The sequence below is a fragment of the Mobula hypostoma genome, unplaced genomic scaffold, assembly GCF_963921235.1.
Source record: "Mobula hypostoma unplaced genomic scaffold, sMobHyp1.1 scaffold_130, whole genome shotgun sequence".
In the NCBI taxonomy this organism is placed as follows: domain Eukaryota; kingdom Metazoa; phylum Chordata; class Chondrichthyes; order Myliobatiformes; family Myliobatidae; genus Mobula; species Mobula hypostoma.
In genome coordinates, this window is record NW_026948240.1 from 158,404 (window position 1) to 181,447 (window position 23,044).

General features: G+C 46.2%; 1 protein-coding gene across 8 annotated transcripts; it reads right to left on the reverse strand.

Annotated features, from left to right (window-relative positions):
• Positions 1 to 1,374: 1,374 nt before the first annotated feature.
• LOC134342143 (zinc finger protein 229-like) lies at positions 1,375 to 22,750 on the reverse strand. 8 transcript variants are annotated; one of them, XR_010016958.1, is made up of 5 exons: positions 22,458 to 22,737; positions 17,633 to 17,806; positions 11,559 to 11,655; positions 6,952 to 7,446; positions 1,375 to 2,098 (listed from the first exon to the last, which is right to left on the reverse strand). XR_010016958.1 is itself a non-coding variant. In XM_063040116.1 (5 exons), the coding sequence occupies exon 5, from the start codon at positions 7,036 to 7,038 to the stop codon at positions 5,830 to 5,832; it is 1,209 nt and encodes a 402-aa protein (XP_062896186.1). In that variant the 5' UTR covers positions 7,039 to 7,446; positions 11,559 to 11,655; positions 17,633 to 17,830; positions 18,733 to 18,860; positions 22,458 to 22,750; the 3' UTR covers positions 5,183 to 5,829. The 8 variants fall into 8 exon arrangements, 6 of the variants coding, with proteins under 6 accessions (XP_062896186.1, XP_062896187.1, XP_062896183.1 ...); XR_010016959.1 differs by having other exon boundaries at positions 1,376 to 2,098; positions 7,204 to 7,446; positions 22,458 to 22,727; XM_063040116.1 differs by lacking the exon at positions 1,375 to 2,098 and adding an exon at positions 18,733 to 18,860 and having other exon boundaries at positions 5,183 to 7,446; positions 17,633 to 17,830; positions 22,458 to 22,750.
• Positions 22,751 to 23,044: the final 294 nt, after the last annotated feature.

Genomic DNA, 23,044 nt, shown 5'->3' on the forward strand with positions numbered 1-23,044 from the left:
AAAGTGGATAACTTTACATTTATCCACATTAAATTGCAGCTGCCATGAATTTGCCCACTCACCCAACCTATCCAAGTCACCCTGCATCCTCTTAGCATCCTCCTCACTGCTAACACTGCCACCCAGCTTTGTGTCATCCACAAACTTGGAGATGCTGCATTTAATTCCCTCAACCAAGTCATTAATATATGTTGTAAACAACTGGGGTCCCAGCACTGAGCCTTGCGGTACCCCACTAGTCACCGCCTGCCATTCTGAAAAGGTCCCGTTTATTCCCACTCTTTGCTTCCTGTCTGCTAACCAATTCTCCACCCACACCAATACCTTACCCCCAATACCGTGTGCTTTAAGTTTGCACACTAATCTCCTGTGTGGGACCTTGTCAAAAGCCTTTTGAAAATCCAAATATACCACATCCACTGGTTCTCCCCTATCCACTCTACTAGTTACATCCTCAAAAAATTCTATGAGATTCGTCAGACATGATTTTCCTTTCACAAATCCATGCTGACTTTGTCCGATCATTTCACCGCTTTCCAAATGTGCTGTTATCACATCCTTGATAACTGACTCCAGCAGTTTCCCCACCACCGACGTTAGGCTAACCGGTCTATAATTCCCCGGTTTCTCTCTCCCTCCTTTTTTAAAAAGTGGGATTACATTAGCCACCCTCCAATCCTCAGGAACTAGTCCAGAATCTAACGAGTTTTGAAAAATTATCACTAATGCATCCACTATTTCTTGGGCTACTTCCTTAAGCACTCTAGGATGCAGACCATCTGGCCCTGGGGATTTATCTGCATTCAATCCCTTCAATTTACCTAACACCACTTCCCTACTAACATGTATTTCGCTCAGTTCCTCCATCTCACTGGACCCTCTGTCCCTTACTATTTCTGGAAGATTATTTATGTCCTCCTTAGTGAAGACAGAACCAAAGTAATTATTCAATTGGTCTGCCATGTCCTTGCTCCCCATAATCAATTCACCTGTTTCTGTCTGTAGGGGACCTACATTTGCCTTTACCAGTCTTTTCCTTTTCACATATCTATAAAAGCTTTTCCAGTCCGTTTTTATGTTCCCTGCCAGTTTTCTCTCATAATCTTTTTTCCCCTTCCTAATTAAGCCCTTTGTCCTCCTCTGCTGAACTCTGAATTTCTCCCAGTCCTCAGGTGAGCCACTTTCTCTGGCTAATTTGTATGCTTCTTCTTTGGAATTGATACTATCCCTAATTTCTCTTGTCAGCCACGGGTGCACTACCTTCCTTGATTTATTCTTTTGCCAAACTGGGATGAACAATTGTAGTTCATCCATGCAACCTTTAAATGCTTGCCATTGCAAAACCTGCCAAACAGAGCTCAATAGTTAACAAATACAACAAAGGCAAAAAATATTTTCATCATTTCCGACATTGACTTTTTTAATGAAAATATCTTAGTCCCATTTCAATCAGTAAAATTTAGAAAGATAAATAAGAACTGAAATGACAACTTTAGAAAAAGTCTATTTACACTCAGACCCACTTAAGATTAGCACTACCATGGACAGGAGGAGGAAGAGAAATAACACACATGGAAAAAAAAAACACACAACAGTCAGATAAAACTTCTGTAGCCTTCTGGTAAGCCTCAGGCTCGCTCAGCTCGGTTTCGTCTCGGGGGAGCAGTCTCCGGCTCTGCCAAACTGGGTAATCGAGTTTGTGTGGATGCTGTGTGATGTTCCCCACACCGCCAAATAACAGACAGTTCACCATATGCGATTAAATGATTACACTTCGTGAGTACTTCTTGGTGATGGGTCAGTAGGAACAAAGACAATCAAGGCGCCAAGTCAGTAACTCCATCAGTTGTGTGCAGAAATAATTCGTTGGAGGTCACGAATCAGGTGTCCTTTCCTCCAGTCGATGTCCTCCGAACTCCGCCGACCCTCGAATGGGACCACCCTCGGTGGTCGACCAAAATACTCCTCACGAGTCTGTCCTCGTCTCCTCTCCTTGCCGAAGACCCTGGGCCTGAAACTCCCGCTCGGGGTCTGTTCAGTCGCCCAGTTTACAGCATCTCGCGGGTCGCGTCTCCTCTCTCAGTCCCCATCGTGCCTTCTGAACAAAGCCCACAAAACACAATAGCTTTCACACACAAGAAAGAATAACATCTATTCTGTTGCTTAGCAATGGCACTCCAAAGTCAAGTTATCTATGATTATAACCCAAATATGCTGCTAGAGAACCCCTTACATCAGCAGTTAATATTACAGAGAAGCCATTTTATTAGCCGTAGCAGTTAACATGAAGAAGAAACCCCTTACACTCCTAAGTATGTATTTTCATCAGAAATGAACAGGATTCAACGCTCCATGTCTGTATATGCAATTGTGATAAGAAATACAGACCAGAAAACTTAAATGAGAGGCTAACTCAGAAAAATAAATCATCAACATGGAAGAAAACATTAACCAGTGGAATGATTTTGACCCTCCATGGGAGACATCCCAACGATCTGAGCAGACTAGATATTGGCAAGGAAGTATCGAGTACAGGTGTCCCCCACTTTTCGAACGTTCGCTTTACGAAACCTCACTGTTACGAAAGACCTACATTAGTACCGTTTTCACTTTCAGAAGGTGTTTTCACTGTTACAAAAAAAAGATTCAACGCGCGATAAAAAATCAGCGCGTCCCGAGCAGCCGCTCTCCCCCGGATTCGGAAATGCTTTGCTTTAACACGTGCCTGTGAGCAGCCGTTTGCAAGATGAGTTCTATGGTATCGGAAAAGCCTGAAAGAGCTCATTAGGGTGTTACACTTACGGTAAAAATAGACATAACTAAGCGTTTTGATCGTGCTGAACGAAGTAAGGACAATGTGAGTTTGGCTTCCACAGCTGACGAACATGATGTTGAAGAGGTTTTGGAATCCTATCACCAAGAACTGACAGATGAAGAGCTGATGCAATTGGAAGAAAAAAGGATAACAATCGAAACCGAATAAGTAATGATAAATTACGACTTTAATTTTGAAAGGGTACGTTGGATTAGGGGATATTTGCAGGACGGTTTGAGTCCTTATTAAAGAACTGTGTGATAGAAAAATGCGCGAGGCTCAGCAGTCAAGCAAGCCTTCCACATCAGCCACAGCAGACGATGAACCTCAACCTTCGACATCGAGGCGGGCAGAGATAGAAGGTAAAGAGCTGCCTGCTCTAATGGAAACAGGTGACGAGATGACACCCCAGTGTCCCACCACCCCAAGCCCTAGGCCATGGACAGATACCGATTCGCGGAGAATGCAAAGCCAGCCGGGAGGCACACAGCACAAGAAAAAAGCCAAAATAAAAATGCTAATTAATTGGGTGCCGACACGTAATTGTCAGCCCAGATCAGAGACGACGCAATCGGAAATCGGCACTCTTCTGGGCCGACAATAACGGGTGGCACCTAATTAATTAGCATGTTTGTTTTGGCTTTTTTTTTTAAGATGTGCTGGATGCCTCCCGGCTACCGCTGGACCGCTGCGTTCTTCGCGGCAATGTATCGGGTTGACGGCCTGGAGGGTGGGGGCCACGACACCAGCCAACCTGCATCGACTCAGTCTAACACACCATCATCTGTGTGCTCTGCGCTGTCTTCCCAATTCCAGTAAGTGATACTACACTGTACATACATTATTTCTACTTTACATCGGCTGTGTATTTTTAAGTGTTATTTGGTAGGATTTGGCAGCTTCATAGCTTAAAGGTTACTGGAGAGCGCTTGCGCGTGTTTTTGCCAACAGCGTTTGCGTGAGATTTTCTGCCGACGGCGCTTGCGTGAGATTTTCGCTACGGAGAACAGTTCTGTAATGATTGTGGAAAAGTATTTCTACTTTATATAGGCTGTGTATTTATCATATCATTCCTGCTTTTACTAGGTGTTACTGTTATTTTAGGTTTTATATGTTGTTTGGCATAATTTGGTAGGTTCTTTTTGGGTCTGCGAACGCTCACAAATTTTTCCCATATTAATAAATAAATGTTAATTCCTTCTTCGATTTACGACATTTCGGCTTACGAACCGTTTCATAGGAACACTCTACCTTCGGATGGCGGGGGAAACCTGTATCTAAACTGAGAGTTGGAGCTTCTTCCCAGATACAGAGGGATTCCTTGCAGAAGTACAGGACAAGGTGGTTTACAAAAAAAAAAAATAAAAATACGTACAATACAAACAAACAAGCAATCCATGCAGAAACTGCCAAGAGAAACCAGACACAATCAAACTCATTCCAGGATCCTGCAGCAGTTTAACTCAATCTGATTACCTATGCAGCTACAATCAAGTGGCAAATATCATTCACCAAAATCTTGCTTTAAAATACAAACTTAGGAATGACTTCATCAGAGCACCATAAAGCCTGATCCAGATCGGGACAGAATCTCACAATTTATATGATAACCAATACATTATTACACAGAGGGTAATCTTAAATAACCATCCGGATATAATATTATGGGATAAACAGGCAGGAACAACTCCCTCAATAGATGTAACCATTCCCAACACACACATGTTCCTCGACCAGTGGAGCATCTCACACCAGATATTGTTTGTGTCGTCAGTCAGACAAACAAACTATTTTCTCTGCCAATTAGCCTCCAAGTGTTGCTACTCTGTCATTCGTTGCCATACCCCACTGCTGATTCCCTTCTCCTCATCATACGTTCTTACCCCGACCATCGTCCAGAGCCCCAAACTCTGCCCTGTGCAGACCCGCCTCTGGTTTCTGACCCTGCTCCATTGAACATCTAACTAATGGTTTCCCATTCTGCTTTCAGTCTTTAGAGGACAGTGGTGTTTTCAACAACCCTTTAGAAGCAGGGAAAATGACCGATAATGTGGAAATAAGACCTGAATAAGGAGGTTAACTACCAATGTCATTCTTCCTCAGCCCAGAGAGTTGAGAGGCAAAGAACATCTCAGACAGAAGTGCAGTCAGCTCAACTTCTTCAGTCTGCAGAAAATTCAAAGGAAGCGTCTTCACCCAAGAGTGGTGACTGGAACCCATCCCACAGGGAGAGTGAAAGGAGAAAAACAGTGGAGGATTTTAAAGGACTGTTGTGGATTACAATCACTGGCAGTGTCCAGCTGGCCTCAGTTGACTCTCTACTGTACACTAGGTGTGTTATAAATTCACTAAGTACTGAAGACAGAGTTCAAAATAGAACTGATTTATTTGTCTCAGATCCAGAATATTAAACTCCAGTCCCATTAAAGGTGAATATGCAGCAGAAGAAACTCCTCCCATGCCCAGTGACCAGGGTGCAGAACTGGGAGTGGTGAGCAGCAGCAATAATTGCAGAGTTCAGCACCGACAGTCTCTCTCAAAATTGCATTCAGCAATGGTGATAGACAAATATCCAGCATGCAGCTTATTGAAACTTTCTCCCCAGTGTGAACCTGGTAGTGTGTCACAAGGTTAGATTACTGAGTGAATCCCTTCCCCGTTCACAACAGGTGAACGGCCCTCTCCCCAGTGTGAACTCAATGATGCATATTTGGTGGAGATGGCTGAGAGAATCTCTTCCCAAAGTCTGAGCAGGTGATCAGCCTCTAACCAGTGTGAACTCGCTGGTGTTTTGGTAGATGAGATGATCATGTTAATGCCTTCCCACATTCACAGCAGGTGAAAGGCCTCTCCCCAGTGTGAACTCGCTGGTGTGCCAACAGATCAGATGACTGACTGAATCCCTTCCCACAGTCTGAGCAGGTGAATGGCCACTCCCCAGAGTGAACTGACTGGTGTCTCGGTAAGTGAGATGCCTGAGTGGATCCCTTCCCACAGTCTGAGCAGCTGAACAGTCACTCTGCAGTGTGAACTCGCTGGTGACTCTGTAGGGTGGATGATCGAGTGAATCCCTTTCCACAGTGTGAGCAGGTGAACAGCTTCTCCCCAGTGTGAACTCGCTGGTGTGTATGTAGGTGAGATGACTGAGAGAATCTCTTCCCACAGTCTGGGCAGGTGAATGGCTTCTCCCCAGTGTGAACTGACTGGTGACTCAGTAGGTGAGACGATGTGGTGAATCCCTTCCCACAGTCTGAGCAGGTGAACGGCCTCTTCCCAGTGTGAACTGACTGGTGTGCTTGTAGGCTAGCTAACTGTGTGAATCCCTTCCCACAGTCTGAGCAGGTGAACGGCCTCTTCCCAATGTGAACTGACTGATGTGCTTGTAAGCTAGCTAACTGTGTGAATCCCTTCCCACAGTCTGAGCAGGTGAAAGGCTTCTCCCCAGTGTGAATTCGCTGGTGTGTCTGTAGGTTGGATGACTGAGTGAATGTCTTCCCACAGACTGAGCAGGTGAACGGCCTCTCCCCAGTGTGAACTGACTGGTGTCTCCGTAGGTGAGATGCCTGAGTGAATCCCTTCCCACAGTCTGAGCAGGTGAACGGCCACTCCCCAGTGTGAACTCGCTGGTGACTCTGCAGGTGGGATGACCGAGTGAATCCCTTTCCACAGTATGAGCAGGTGAATGGCTTCTCCCCGGTGTGAACTCGCTGGTGTCTCTGCAGGTTGGATGACTGAGTGAATGTCTTATCACAGACTGAGCAGGTGAAATCCCTCACTGCAGTGTGAACTGACTGGTGAATCAGTAGGTGAGCTGATACGGTGAATCCCTTCCCACAGTCTGAGCAGGTGAATGGCCTCTTCCCAGTTTGAACTGATTGGTGTCTTCTGAGGTGAAATGACTCAGTGAATCCCTTCCCACAGTCCGAGCTGGTGAATGGCCTCTCCCCAGTGTGAACTGACTGGTGCCTTCTGAGGTGAAATGACTCAGTGAATCCCTTCCCACAGTCTGAGCAGGTAAATGGCCGCTCCCCGGTGTGAACTGACTGGTGCCTTTTGAGGGGAAATGACTCAGTGAATCCCTTCCCACAGTCTGAGCAGGTGAACGGCCACTCCCCAGTGTGAAGTCTCTGATGTACCTTTAGTTTAGATGAGCAAGTGAATCCCTTCCCACAGTCCGAGCAAATAAACGGCCGCTCCCCGGTGTGAACTCGCTGGTGAGCCATTAGTTCAGATGACCAAGTGAATCCTTCCCCACAAATTCAGCAGATGGCCAGCCTCTGCCCAGTGTGAACTGAATGGAGTGTCCACAGGTGGGAAGACCGACTGAATCCGTTCTCACACACAGAAAAGGTGAATGGCCTTGTCCCAGTGTGAACTTGCTAATATACCTTCATATGAGATGACTGACTGAATCCATTCCCACTGTCTGAAGCAGATGAATGGGTTCCCCCCTGTGTAAAATTACGAGAATGCCAGTCGGTCAGATGATCAAGTGAATCCCTCCCCACAGTCTGAGCAGGAAGGATGATCGAGTGAATCCTTGCTCCACTTCTTAAATATCTGGTCAGAGACAGCAAAATTGGCGTATTGTGTTCGAGATTCCCATAGACAAATTCCTTGTCATTTGTAACCTGTAAAAAGATTTACAAAATCCATCAATGGGTGTAGGACAACATTTCAGATGAGATCACTTGAGTTGTCAAGGTGTGATCTGGCATCACACTGTTACAGTGAGGTTCAACACAATTTGGAGGGAGAAATCATCTTCTAACTGGGCATAGTGCTGGTATCTGGAATGACCATCAAACTCTCTGATGCTCTTCCTGTCTCTATAAGAATGGGGTATTTCTGCTGTCTCCAATCTGTGACCTGGCTCAGTCTGACTCTCTCCATTGGTATTATTCCCTGTTCCCACTGAGCTGCATGGGATTCTGGCCCCGCAGTAACTGAAACACTCTCATGCAAATAGCCAGCAGTGCATTCCACGCACCCACCAAACTCATTGTGAAAAACTCACCCCTGACATTCCCTCGGTACCTACCTCCAAGCACCTTAAAACTATACCCCCACGTGATAGCCGTTTCAGCCCCGGGAACAAAAAATCTGGCTATCCACAAGATCAATCCACAGCATCATCTTGTACAGCTAAAAAAAGGCTCTAAACATAAACAAGGAAATCATACATTACTTTGAGGATTTGTTAGCAGTATACAAAGTTATGAGGGCATAGATAGGGCAAATGCAAGCAGCTTTTTCCACTGAGGTTGGGTGGGACGACAACCAGAGGTCATGGGTAAGTGGGAAAGATGAAAATTTAATGGAAACATTTGGAAAAGCTCTTTCCTGCAATGGTCGTGAGAGTGTGGAATGAGATGTCAGCACGTGGTGAATATGAGCTCAGTTTCACCATTTAAAAGAAGTTTGGATGGGAGCCTGGATGGTAGGGGTCTGAAGGCGATGGTCCTGGTGCAGGTCGTTGCATCAGACAGCTTATGTGTTTTTTTCAGCTTTGACTAGATGGGCCAAATAGCCTGTTTCCATACTGAACCTCTCCATGTTTTTTATGACAGAGAAACTGGCCAAACTTTTTTGGAAGGGAAAAGGTAGCAGTGACAAGCAGCAGCAATGGCTGGAGTTTCTGGGAGCGATTCGGGAGGTGAGTGATCGATACATCCCAAAGAATTGGAAGCATTGGAAAGGCAGGAGGACACAACCATGGCTGAAATGAGAAGCCAAAGAGAGGGCAAACAAAATAACAAAAACTATTGGGAAGCTTTTAGATATCTACAAATGATGAATAAAAGAAAAGTCAGATGAGCTCGGGGGGTGGAATTATGATATTGTAGTCATTAATGAGTCTTGGTAGCACCCAACAGTCTGAGACATTTAGAGGAACAAAATATCCGAGGCCTCAATATCTCTTGAACACCAAGGTACCCTGCACCAGTTACCTTTCAACTATTATTTTGGTAGGCACATACAAACTAGACACCCTCAAAATTTCACTTCTGAAGGCCTCCCTCTTACAATTAATCCTTTGCCAGAAAACAGCCTGTCCCAAACGACACTTGTCAGATCCTTTCTGACACCATCAAAATTGTCCTTTCTCCAATTTAGAATCTCAACCTATGATCCAGACCTCTCTTTTTCCATATTTACTTTGAAATTTATGGCAGTATGATCACTAATTTCTGTCACCAGCCCTGGATTATTTCCTCACAGCTTATTGCACACTTCTGCATCAGGAATTCTACGCAATGATTAAGGGCACATTTAACAAACTCTACCCCATCTACTTTTACAGTATGGGAGTCCCAGTCAATATATGGAAAGTTAAAATCAGTTACTGAATCAACCTTTGTTTCTTGGCATGGTCTGCCATCTCTCTACAAATTTGTTCCTCTAAATCCCTCAGACTGTTGGGTGCAACCAAGTCCCAGTAATGGTTATGTCATGGTCCGGTCTGTGAAGTCCACATTCCGGTTCATGGTCTGGTCCGTGGACTCAGGACTCTGGTTCTTTCAGCTGTCCCTCGTTTGGTTAAATTAATCATAGGCACCTGATTCGAATTTGGGGCTTGCAATGTAAGTAGCATTGGGGTCGAGTGTGGGCGGCTGGTTTGTCTTGTCAGTCCCCCTTGGAGCAACCTGCTGATGGAAGGCAAGTGAAACCATTTGTGATCTCTAGGCCTGGTTGGAGGACCACCACTTCATGGAGCCTTGTTACCACTCATTTTAGAGTAGTCTTTGTGGTACGGATTTGGCTGTTTCCCGGGCCAGCTGAGTGGCCATCAGCCACTCTGAGCTAGGTAGGGATCCGGGTATTTCCGTGGCCAAGCTCCGAGAACCCTAGCCTCGACAATCCCGCAGCCAAGCTCCGAGAACCCAAGCCTCGACGACCCCGCAGCCCAGCTCCGAGAACCCAAGCCTCGACAATCCCGCAGCCCAGCTCCGAGAACCCAAGCCTCGATGATCCCACAGCCCAGCTCCCAGCCTGCAAGCCAAGCTCAAGACCCAAGACCCCAGCCTCAAGCCAAGCTCAAGACCAAAGGCCCCAGCCTCAAGCCAAGCTCAAGACCCAAGGCCCCAGCCTCAAGCCAAGCTCAAGACCCAAGGCCCCAGCCTCAAGCCAAGCTCAGTCCTCTAGACCCCAGCCATATCCTGTCCTGAAGCCATGTCATGTCCTTGCCTGGTTCTGGGGTCCAAGCCCGAGGCAAGACTCAGGTTCTGTGTCCTTGTCCAGTCTCAGGCTCGGAGTACAAGCCTTGTCTCCTAGTCCATGGTTCCTAGTCTTGGTGCCGCTTTCCCTAGCCCAAGTCTGCATTCCTGTCCCTGCTCCTGGTCTGAATCCTGTCACATCTCTACTCTAGTCAAGTCCAGATCCTTGTACTTCAGTGTCTGTGTCTTGCATTTTGGTCCGTTCCCAACGCCCCATTGTGACAACAGGAGACAGATAGTTGGTCATTGGTTATACCGGGTCTCCCATCAGAGATACTGGGAAATTAAATTCAGTTAGCAGATCATCTCAAGAGAGAAATATTGAGAACTCACGTTCACCATTTGGTCACAGACCAGACATGGATCGGGGTATTAAAACAGAATCAGAATCAGGTTTATTATCACCGGCATGTGACGTGAAATTTGTTAACTTAGCAGCAGCAGTTCAATGCAATACATAATCTAGCAGGAAAAAATAATAATGAATAAAATTTAAAATAATAACAATAATAATAAATAAACAAGTAAACCAATTATGTATATTGAATAGATTTTTTTTTAAAGTGCAAAAACAGAAAGACTGTATATTTAAAAAAAAAGTAAGGTAGTGTCCAAAGATTCAGTGGCCATTTAGGAATTGGATGGCAGAGGGGACAAATCTGTTCCTGAATCGCTGAGTGTGTGCCTTCGGGCTTCTATACCTGCTTTCTGATGGTAACAGTGAGAAAAGGGCATGCCCTGGGTGCTGGAGGTCCTTAATAATGGACGCTGCCTTTCCGAGACCCCGTTTCCTAAAGATGTCCTGGGTAATTTGTAGGCTAGTGCCCAAGATAGAGCTGACTAGATTTACAATCTTCTGCAGCTTCTTTCGGTCCTGTGCAGTAGCCCCTCCATACTCGACAGTGACGCAACAAAGCAGACCACAAGTTTACTGAAATGATGTGTCTCCTGATCCTCAGCCATTTCCAAGGCTGGCAATGTTCTCGGCTCAGTTACAGAAAACAGAGTTTGGAAAATTCCCCTCATCTACTTTCCGCATCGAGGGGGGAGTTGATAGCTGCCCTGCCAAAACCTGAAATGTTATATCATCACACAATATCTGAAATCCCGGAAATGCTCTTATCACCTGTTTCTGAATTTTATAAATGGAAGTTGGAGATCTCTTTCACCTCTAAACAGGCTCTGATGTGCAACAAACCCTGAGCCTGGACTTTTACTTAAAACAACACCGTTGTCACATTCCTGCTTGTGTTTCACTCTCAACCTGCTGATTCAGGGTCTCCGGCTCTTTTCACTCAGGTGAAGCTTTGCCTGGTGAGCGGAGTCATTCGACCATTACTGTGTCAGGTTCCTGTGCTGGAACTGTTGGACTGATCAATTACACAAAGCCGCTTTACCAGTGCAATCATTGACACTGCTTGATGAAACTTTTCTCTGTCCTGTTAGCGCCTGTGTAAGTTTCTTCATCTGACCTATTGCGCACCAACAGGGCAGATGTTTAATGATAAAGATCCCAGTGAACGTACCTGTAGCCATTCTGATTCTGACTGACGATTGTTGATTGTCGTCGTCTTGTTTACACTTTGGTCACGGTGCAGGACAGCTCCACCTGCTGGTGATGCCCTGAATTACACACAACAAGCAGACAGTGAGTCAGAGAGAGTAGGAATACTTTGCAAATGTGACAGTATCGCCATCCCCTGTATCAGAGCAGCAGTTCACTTAGGGACCAAACATTCCCTGTTAACTGTTACCACGTCTGCATGTCTGAACAGTGATATTTGGCGAATCCTACTGATAGAGTCACAGAGCAATAGATAACAGACACAGACCCTTCAGCCCAACGAGACAATGCTGACCACAGTGCCCACAGAGATGGTCCCAATTTCCTGTGTTGGGCCCATTTCCCTCCTGGCCTCTTCACACCATCTAAACATCCCAAATGCTTCTAGAATTATACAATTGTGCTGCCTCATCCACTTCCTCTGTCTGTACCCACCACATCATCACCAGCCTCTGCATGAAAACGTTGTTGCTCCTGTTGGTTTTACAATCTATTTACCACTCCTCTGCCCATTTAGATCCCCTATAAACTACGATAATCTTCACTGTGAGTACCATCTACTAATTTTGTGTCATCTGTGAACTTACTGGTCAAGCTTGCACACTTGCATTCAAATCATTGCTATCAAATAACAAATATCAAATGTCCCAAATTGTAGTTTTGTGGTTCACCACTAGTTACCTGCCTCCATTCTGAGGAGAAACCTTCAACCACCACTCTTTGCTTGCTACCTTCAAGGCAATTTTTAAATCTGTCTAACTTTCTCTCCCTGTACCACATGAGACCTTATCTTCCAGACCAAGCTGTCATGAGGCATCTTGGCAAAGGCTTTACTGGAGTTCAACGTACAACATCCACTCCCCCACCCTCCCACCATCAAAAAGCCAAAATGGCAAACCATAATAAGATTATGCTTCTCCAAATGCTGTCCTCAAGTATCCGTTCCAAGGGTTGGCCCACCCCTGATGTAACACTCATTGGTCTATAATCCCCAGGATTAAACCCACTGGGTTTATTGAATTACAGAACAACATTTGACAGCCTCCAATCATGTGTTACTATCCCTGTGGCCAGAGAGGATACAATGATCATTGTCAATGCCCCGTAACCTCCCCCCTCACTTCCTCTGGTAACGTGGTGTATATTGGTAGATTCAACAACATCTCTTTCTTAACGTTTCCATGCTGCTATGTTATCGTCACAATCACTGTCCATCTCATTGGTAACTCTGAAGCAAAGCATTCATTGAACACCTCGCCTATCACCGCATCCTCCAGGCACGTTTCCACCTTTGCTCCTGAGTAGTTCTAGTCCTACCTTCAATCTATTCTCCCTCCTCTTCTTCACCCACATGTAGAACGCCTTGAGCTTTCCTTTATCCTACTTCCCAAGGACTTCAAGTTCCCTTTGACTTCTAAGTCACTTCTTAAGCTCCATCCAGGCTACCTTATAATTCTCTGGAGCCTTGCTTGAATGGTGCTTCCAAAACCTAAATAATGAGTCCTTTTCCCTGTTGCTTAAATGTTCCCATCTGTTGTGAAGCACGGTTTGTTTATATAAACATTCTTTCACTTTTTGTGGAACAGATCTACCTCGAACTGCATTGAAGTGTTCCTGAAACAGCCTTCACAGTTCCATTGTGCATTTCCCTTTAAAAATGTTTTCCCAATTTACACTCCCATGTTGCTCCAAATACAATTGTAACTATCCATCCTACAATTAAATACTGCCTTGTATCGTCTGCTACTATCCTTATCCATGACCATGATAAAAGTTGGGGTAACACACATCAAAGTTGCTGGTGAACGCAGCAGGCCAGGCAGCATCTCTAGGAAGAGGTACAGTCGACGTTTCAGGCCGAGACCCTTCGTCAGGACTAACTGAAGGAAGAGATAGTAAGAGATTTGAAAGTTGGAGGGGGAGGGGGAGATCCAAAATGATAGGAGAAGACAGGAGGGGGAGGGATGGAGCCAAGAGCTGGACAGGTGATAGGCAAAAGGGATACAAGAGGATCATGGGACAGGAGGTCCAGGAAGAAAGACAAGGGGTGGGGGGACCCAGAGGATGGGCAAGAGGTATATTCAGAGGGACAGAGGGAGAAAAAGGAGAGTGAGAGAAAGAATGTGTGTACAAAAATAAATAACAGATGGGGTACGAGGGGGAGGTGGGGCATTAGCAGAAGTTAGAGAAGTCGATGTTCATGCCATCAGGTTGGAGGCTACCCAGACGGAATACAAGGTGTTGTTCCTCCAACCTGAGTGTGGCTTCATCTTTACAGTAGAGGAGGCCGTGGAAAGACATGTCAGAATGGGAATGGGATGTGGAATTAAAATGTGTGGCCACTGGGAGATCCTGCTTTCTCTGGCGGACAGAGCGTAGGTGTTCAGCAAAGCTGTCTCCCAGTCTGCGTCAGGTCTCGCCAATATATAAAAGGCCACATCGGGAGCACCGGACACAGTATATCACCCCAGCTGACTCACAGGTGAAGTGCCACCTCACCTGGAAGGACTGTTTGGGGCCCTGAATGGTGGTAAGGGAGGAAGTATAAGGGCATGTGTAGCACTTGTTCCGCTTACACGGATAAGTGCCAGCAGGGAGATCAGTGGGGAGGGATGGGGGGGACGAATGGACACGGGAGTTGCGTAGGGAGCGATCCCTGTGGAAAGCAGAGAGAGGTGGGGAGGGAAAGATGTGCTTAGTGGTGGGATCCCGTTGGAGGTGGCGGAAGTTACGGAGAATAATATGTTGGACCCGGAGGCTGGTGGGGTGGTAGGTGAGGACCAGGTGAACCCTATTCCTAGTGGGGTGGCAGGAGGATGGAGTGAGAGCAGATATATGTGAAATGGGGGAGATGCGTTTAAGAGCAGAGTTGATAGTGGAGGAAGGGAAGCCCCTTTCTTTAAAAAAAGAGGACATCTTCCTCGTCCTAGAATGAAAAGCCTCATCCTGAGAGCAGATGCGGCGGAGACGGAGGAATTGCGAGAAGGGGATGGCATTTTTGCAAGAGACAGGGTGAGAAGAGGAATAGTCCAGATAGCTGTGAGAGTCAGTAGGCTTATAGTAGACATCAGTGGATAAGCTGTCTATAGAGACAAAAAGATCTAGAAAGGAGAGGGAGGTGTTGGAAATGGACCAGGTAAACTTGAGGGCAGGGTGAAAGTTGGAGGCAAAGTTAATAAAGTCAACGAGTTCTGCATGTGTGCAGGAAGCAGTGCCGATGCAGTTGTTGATGTAGCGAAGGAAAAGTGGGGGACAGATACCAGAATAGGTTTGGAACATAGATTGTTCCACAAAGCCAACAAAAAGGCAGGCATAGCTAGGACCCATACGGGTGCCCATAGCTACACCTTTAGTTTGGAGGAAGTGGGAGGAGCCAAAGGAGAAATTATTAAGAGTAAGGACTAATTCCGCTAGACGGAGCAGAGTGGTGGTAGAGGGGAACTGATTAGGTCTGGAATCCAAAAAGAAGCAGGGAGCTTTGAGACCTTCCTGATGGGGGTGGAAGTATATAGGGACTGGACATCCATGGTGAAAATAAAGGAGTGGGGACCAGGGAACTTAAAATGATTGCAAAGTTTAAGAGCATGAGAAGTGTCACGAACATAGGTAGGAAGGGATTGAACAAGGGGTGATAAAACCGTGTGGAGGTATGCAGAAACGAGTTCGGTTGGCCAGGAGCAAGCTGAGACAATAGGTCGGCCAGGACAGGCAGGTTTGTGGATCTTGGGTAGGAGGTAGAAACGGGAAGTGTGAGGTGTGGGAACTATAAGGTTGGTAGCATTGGATGGGAGATCCCCTGAGCGGATAAAGTCGGTGATGGTGTGGGAGACAATGGCCTGGTGCTCCTTAGTGGAGTCACGATCGAGGGGTAAATAAGAGGAGGTATCTGCGAGTTGTCTCTGTGCCTCGGCAAGGTAGAGGTCAGTACGCCAGACTACAACAGCACCGCCCTTATCGGCGGGTTTAATAATAAGGTTAGGATTAGTGCGGAGGGAGTGGAGAGCAGAGCATTCCGAAGGAGTGAGGTTCGAATGGGGACAAGGTGCGGTGAAGTCGAGACAGTTGATGCCCCATTGGCAGTTAGCGATAAAGAGATCCAGAGCAGGCAGAAGACCAGAGCGGGTGTCCATGAAGAGCAGTAGAGTTGAAGACGGGAGAAGGGGTCATCGGTGGGGGTGGAAGAGTCCTTGCTGAAGAAGTAGGCTCGGAGACGGAGAAAGAAAAGTTCCGCATTGTGGCGAACACGGAACTCGCTGAGGTGTGGGCGAAGGGGGACAAACGTGAGGCCCTTACTGAGAACAGAGCGTTCTGCCTCTGACAGTTGAAGGTCGGAGGGGATGGTAAAGACCCGGCACGGATGAGAGCTGGGATCAGAGGGGGGAGGGGGGAGGCTGGGGGTGTCAGTGGAGAGGGGATGGTTGGGTTGAGAGGAAGATGGAGCCTCTGAGGACCCAGGAGCTGACGGTGGGATCTGCGGGAGACGGGGTTGCAGAGTATTCGTGGGGGAAGGGGAGACGGGAGTCACAATAGCAGCACATAAAGACCCGGCCTGGAGTTCAGGGCTGGAGTCGCAGTTGGTGGTTGCGCAATCGCTTTGAAGTTTGGGGTGTTGTGGCCACTATCTCAAAAAGGTCACCCATCGTGATATCAGTCACTTGACCAACATCATTGCCTCATACTAGATACAGTATGGCAACTCCTCCAGTTAGCCCATCCACATACTGTGTCAAGAATCCTTCCTGGACACACAACACATTCTGCCCCATTGACACATTTTGGAACAAGGAGGTGGGATCAACATCAGGAAAGTTGAGATCAACAATGATAACAACCTTGTTGCTTTTGCACCTTTCCCAACGCTGCCAAGTTATCTGCTCTCATTATCCCTGTGGCTTTGGGGGAGGCCTATAGAATACTCCCAGAATGATAGCCCCCTTCCCATTTCTGACTTTCACTCACATTGATGTCCTCTGTTTATGTAGCTGTGATACCATCCCTAATTAGTAAGACAATTCTCCCCGTTCACAACCCCCCACCCCCCATATGTATTATGAAACAACTAAAACCTGGAGCATCAAACACCAATCCTGCCCTTGTAACAGTCAGGTCTGTGTAATGGTGATAACATGTACCATCCATGTTCTAAGTTACTTTTATTCTTAATACTTGTATTGAATTAAACACATTTCCAACTCACTACCTGATGCCCTGTCCACAAGCGATCCTTTCACAGTCTCTCTGAACATTGCATCTACCTTTTATCAACTGTTCTATCATCTGACCAAACACTCCGGTTCCCATCCTGCAATGACTGAGTTTAAACCAGCCTTGGCAGCTCCAGCGGACCTGGCTGCAAGAACATTTTTTCATCTCAAGTACAGATATAACCCATGCCTTTGGCACAGGGTCAAATGGGAACATAACTTCATTGTAAAACCTAATTCTGCTTAATCACAGATTCGTAGATTCTGACATTTTATTAGTAGAAAAGTACTTGATGACGACTGGGTTTGTAAATGTAAATTATTGATTAGCATTTGCTAGTTAGGACTGAATGAAATGTGGTGCTGGGGCATTTGTTTTCAAGAGGGTTTGCTCTTTGCAGAGGTTTGCTCAATCATATTCTAGAGGGCAACTATATCATTACAGCTTGCAATAGACGGAGGAAGCAATGACATGTTGCTGTAGTTCATGGTAATTCCACATTTCTGCAGTCACTACTGCAGGAAACAACTGTGGCGTCTTCTAAAGGGAGGAAATTCTCAACGCATTTTGAGATAATTGTGACCTAACACAGACAAGCAAGGAAACATCAAAAATTATGTTTGAAATGAGCAAACAATATGAGGGAATGTGCAGGCTTCACAGAGCTGATGCTGACAGCACATTAGTAGATCTGGAATGATTGTAACTGGGTCTGATAGAGGCATAAATGGTATTTCTAGGCTTATTATGTCTCACTTCAGCTATTTCCTACTTCTCATGGTACAGAAATGTAATGTCTAAAGGACTAGCGTTTGAGTAACTGAGACTCACCAAACTTTCTCCTGAGTGAATCAATGGAAACTGTGATTCAGAAGGGCTCCCTTCAGTTGGTGCTCTCAGTCCTCGGGCTGTTTCATTGTTGCTGTTCCCTCATCTTCAGTTGTGGTTTTGTTCCAGTCATGGGCTTTTCTTCCAATAAATCTCTCAGCCCAGATCTAACTTTAACTGGAGAGATAATGAAGCACTTTACTAATACAAAGGAGAACAAAGCATTAAACTCATTGAAATTTAAATTTTGAACGCATATATAAGTATCCGAGTAAAGAAATCTGTAACTGCCCTTCACACTTTACAAAGCCTGACATGGGATTCAAAGGAACACACACAAAATGCTGGAGGAACTCATTAGACCAGGCAGAATCTGTATGTCAACTCTACGCTCTTCCATAGACGCTGCCTGGCCTGCTGAGTTCCTCCAGCACTTTGTGTCTGTTGCTTGGATTTCCAGAAACTTCAGATTTTCTCTTCTTTGTGATAGGATACAAAGAAATCTGCATTCAGTCATGGTATAAGATACAAGTCATAATACATAGGAGTAGAATTAGGTGATATGGTCATTCTAGTCTGCTCCATAATCAATCATGGAGGATTATTTTTCTAACACTGTATTCTTGCTTCCCTGCTATAATACTCAACCTATTTAGCAATCCAGAACATGAATATACCCAACGACAGCCTCCACCACCCTCTGTGACATCAAACTCCACAGATGAACCAACATTTAGCTAAAGTAATTGCTCTCATCACCGTTTTAATTTAAAGTGAAGTCTGTTTATTCTGAGGCAGCACTCTCAGATCCCAGACTCCCTATCTAATCAAGACACCCTCTCCATTCCCACTGCATCCAGATTTGCTGTTGTTCAGTTGGTGTAAATAATCACCCCCGCCCTAACTTCTTGCCCCCCCCCAAACCCCAACCACCATCCCTCTGAACACAGGCCCAGGACCATCAAATGCTCCTCGTGCATAAAGCTTATTCCTCAGATTATTCTTTGAACCTTGTTAGCAACAACCATACTGAATACATTTCCAGGAAAAACAGGACAATTGCTCCCAGGATAATGCATTGGTAAAAGCTCTGGTTTCCTTACTCTTCTATCAACTCTCACAAAATGAGCGCTGGTGCACTGGTCCATTCGCAGGAGATTTAAAATGTTTCACGGTGAATGTAATAAAGAGAAACTGGAATCACTAGAATCACTCAGCAGGTAAGGAACATCTGTGGGGAAAGGAAAAATGTTAGTGATTGGGTTTCCTGACCTTTCGTCAGAATGGATTCAAACATCATCCAGTTTTTATTGGAAAATCTTGGGTTGTTCTCCATGGAGTGGTAGGGACTGAGGGAAGATCGGATAGAGGTTTATAAGATTATGAAAGACATAGATAGAGTAGACAGGGAGAATCTTTTCACTGTTTAGAAATGTCTAATACCAGAAAGCATGCAATGAAGGTGTGAGGGAGTAGATGCAAAGTAAATGTGAGAGTAAGTTGTTCTACTCAGAGAGGTGTAAATGCCTGGAATGCGCTGTCCGTTATGGTGGTGGAAGCAAACACATTGGAGGCTTTTAAGAGACGTTTAGATAGGCACATGGGTGTGAGGAAGATTGAGAGGATATGGACATTGTGTAGGTAGGAGACATTAGTTTTCGGGGGCGGGGGTTGATTTACTTTTTATCTGGTTTGGCACACTATTGTGGCCGATGTGTCTGTTCCTGTGATGTACTGTTCCATGTTCTGTTCTATCTTCAGCATCTTGAGTTGCTCTTTGACTCCCACTGGCAGATAGACAGGTGACAGTGAGGGGGAATTTCAAAATGTCAATTGAATTCTGAAACCCCTGTCTTTCTCTACTGGTGCAAACAGACAACAGCGTATTTAATCACAGCCACTCCCTGTGAGGGATGGAATGGAAACTCATTTCCTGCTTTGCTTCTAAAGGAACTTCAGAACCAAACATCTGAGCACAGAACAGAAATACTCACTCAACATCTCATAAGCCCGGACAACCTGATCCCCTGATTCATTTTATCTGGGTGAAAACATGTGTGGTATCCCAGGATCCAACCTCAGAGGGTCACAGCCCACACCGAGAGCCTCGCACATCTTTTCCACATCTCACACTGAGAGATTCACGCTACCAATATCCAGCCCCCGGAGACATCTGCTTCACTGCGGAAGGAGGAACATCCAGCCACATCTGTAAAAGCACCAACGTAGACCGAAGCCCAAACACTACCAGTTCCATATTCCTGGAGCCCCCATCCCAAGATTGTATCGCAAGCACCAACTCTCCCAGGGCTCTTTGCTGCCGGTAATATGCGGCAGTGTCTCAGTGAATGCCAGTTCAATCTTCTTGCTGCGTGGGATCTCGCCCGGCACAGCTGGCTGCCATATTTCCTGCAGTGTAGCAGGAACAAAATATAAAATTATAAAGTAGAAAATGCTGAGAACTCAGTACATCAGACTACATCTCTGAAAGGACAAATGGTGGAAGACCCAGTTTCAGAACTGAGACTGTCCGAGATGCTACCGATCTGCTGAGCGTTTCCAGTATTTTCTCCTCCTTACTTTAAATTTCCTGCAACTGTAGTATTCTCTCCCTCCTCATCTTAATGCACAGATAGTAACTGATTGTAAAATATCAACAACACCCTAAACTGTAAATGCCACCCCACCCCAAACCATTTGTTAGTTCTCAGTTCATTCTGACCCTGGTGTAATTCATTCCATCCAGTCAATGCTCACAGCATCCTTTCCTCCCACTGTCACTCTGTTACATTTGTTAGTTCTCAGTTCATTCTGACCCTGGTGTAATTCATTCCATACAGTCAATGCTCACAGCATCCTTTCCTCCCACTATCATTCTGTTACATTTGCTCCTGAAGCCACTGTCTCTACGCTGAGAGGCGGTGACCACAGAGTGCAACACTTGCTGTAGCTCTGACGGGCTGTTACCCTGGAAACGGGGGAAGTGGCTCACCGAAAATAACCGAAAAAGGCAATAACAAACATCAGATGCTCTGAGCTCCATTATTACAAAGATTAACACTGCAGCTACTTTGTAACGGTGAAACTTAAATTGAAGTGGCTGCTTTTACCCTGCCACTTGCTGTATTCAATTAAACCTCTGGTAGCTCCAGCTATCAAAAACCCAATCCTGGAAAAGATGCAAAACAAACTTCACAATGAAGACAAAGTTTGAAAGAGAGATTGCTGAAATATATCATTGCAGCAATGGTACTGTATACAGGCTGGGCAGAGGTTGAACAAGATAGTTGATATATATCATTGAGGTGATGGGATACAGGCTGGACAGAGATTGAACAAGATGATTGATATATATCATTGAGGTGGTGAGATACAGGCTGGACAGAGATTGAACAAGATGGGCAGGGGATGAGCAGATGGAGCCAGATGGGAGCAGGGGATCAAGGGCGATCTCTGATGGTCCTCCAGCAAAACACAGATCCTGAAATAATCGTACTCACGAGTAGCTAACAGATTCCAGTAGGATACCAAAGCCAGAACAAACAATAAGAACTTTGGTATATGCCCTTTTCCACTCTACAAGCTTCATCAGTGCTTCGCAGAAAGTATCCCATCCGGGTACTTCACACCTTCATCCGGCTACTGCTTTTCCTTTAACTGAATGAAGTAGCGGAGAACTGTGGACACAGCTGAGTACATCATAGACACCAACCTCCCCTCCATGAACTCAGTCTACACTCCCCACTGCCTCAGTAAATCAGCCAACATAATGAAAGATCCCCATAACCTGAACATTCTCACTTCTCACCCTCCCATCGGGGCGAAGATAAAGTAAAACAGAAACATCCCACCAGGCTCAGGGACTGTGTCCATTCTGCTGTTAAGAGAACCGAATGTTCCCCAACGGGATGAGTGGACTCCTGACCTCACAGTCTAAATCGATGTGACCTTGCACCATATATCTACCTGCACTGCACTTTCTCTGTAACCATAATGATTTGTTACACTCTGGTATTGTTTTACCTCAATGTACTGCTGTAATGTATTGATCTGTGTGGATAATACAGAACTCACGGTTTTCACTCAACCTCTGTACATGTAAAAGAAAATAAAGATTCCCCATTTTAATCGTGTGGAAATATTAGACAGCCTGGGTTGCTCCTCTGGAAATTCTGGAGGGAGTGTACATAATTGTGAAAAACCCAGATAAATGAACAAGACTTAATACTCTCATTAACCGGGCCAAATATCGGGAAACACTGTCAGCATTTCGGCAAGTCGTAGCAATGGAAAGAAAATGGAAATAAACTTCCCAGTCCCCCGAGAGGACGTGAGAGATCTGGATCTCACTGTCCTGTCTGAACGGGGAAAGATAAAACTACTCATACACGTGGATCACTGTCCCAAGGGTGCTATTACTCTGTTTAACCCTCGCTGTCTGCAAGAACACAACGGGATGAACGGCCGCTTGCAGTCTGCTGGAAATATGTAAAACAACTATCGATCCAGGTGAAGTTTGGATCCGATACCGGGCCGTGTGATGGAGGTAAAGTTCCCCAGGTACAACTCACCGGATGTGATCTGTCTCGGGTTCATCACCTCATCCCGCTCCTGGGACCAGAGCACCAGCGGCTGAGCGGCGGCCCATCTCAGGCTGTTCCGTGTGAAGGTCCCACAACTCGGACCGACCACAAGGCCGCCAGTTCGAGGAAGTTAGCGGAACTTACCGCCAAACGTCAGGTCCCCGCTCCCCCCGGGATCGGCTTCAGTACTCTCCGATGGGAAATTGTCGGTCTCGTTCACCCTGGTGACCGGCCTCAATACTCACCGACGGGAACTTGCTCTATTTGCCCCGCAGACAGCGAACCGTCCGCCAGCTCCCCGCCGACCATCCGCTTCATCAGAGAACGGAATTAAAACCAGCGCCCATCCGGGGACTGTGAGGGCGGGAAATAAAACCAGCGCCCATCCGGGGACTGTGAGGGCGGGAAATAAAACCAGCGTCCATCCGGGGACTGTGAGGGCGGGAAATAAAACCAGCGTCCATCCGGGGACTGTGAGGGCGGGAAATAAAACCAGCGTCCATCCGGGGACTGTGAGGGCGGGAAATAAAACCAGCGCCCATCCGGGGACTGTGAGGGCGGGAAATAAAACCAGCGTCCATCCGGGGACTGTGAGGGCGGGAAATAAAACCAGCGCCCATCCGGGGACTGTGAGGGCGGGAAATAAAACCAGCGTCCATCCGGGGACTGTGAGGGCGGGAAATAAAACCAGCGTCCATCCGGGGACTGTGAGGGCGGGAAATAAAACCAGCGTCCATCCGGGGACTGTGAGGGCGGGAAATAAAACCAGCGTCCATCCGGGGACTGTGAGGGCGGGAAATAAAACCAGCGTCCATCCGGGGACTGTGAGGGC

What these genes read in the sequence shown, in the direction of transcription:
- LOC134342143 (XM_063040116.1), bottom strand. Translation starts at nt 7,038, where the DNA reads ATGGCTCACCAGCGAGTTCACACCGGGGAGCGGCCGTTTATTTGCTCG.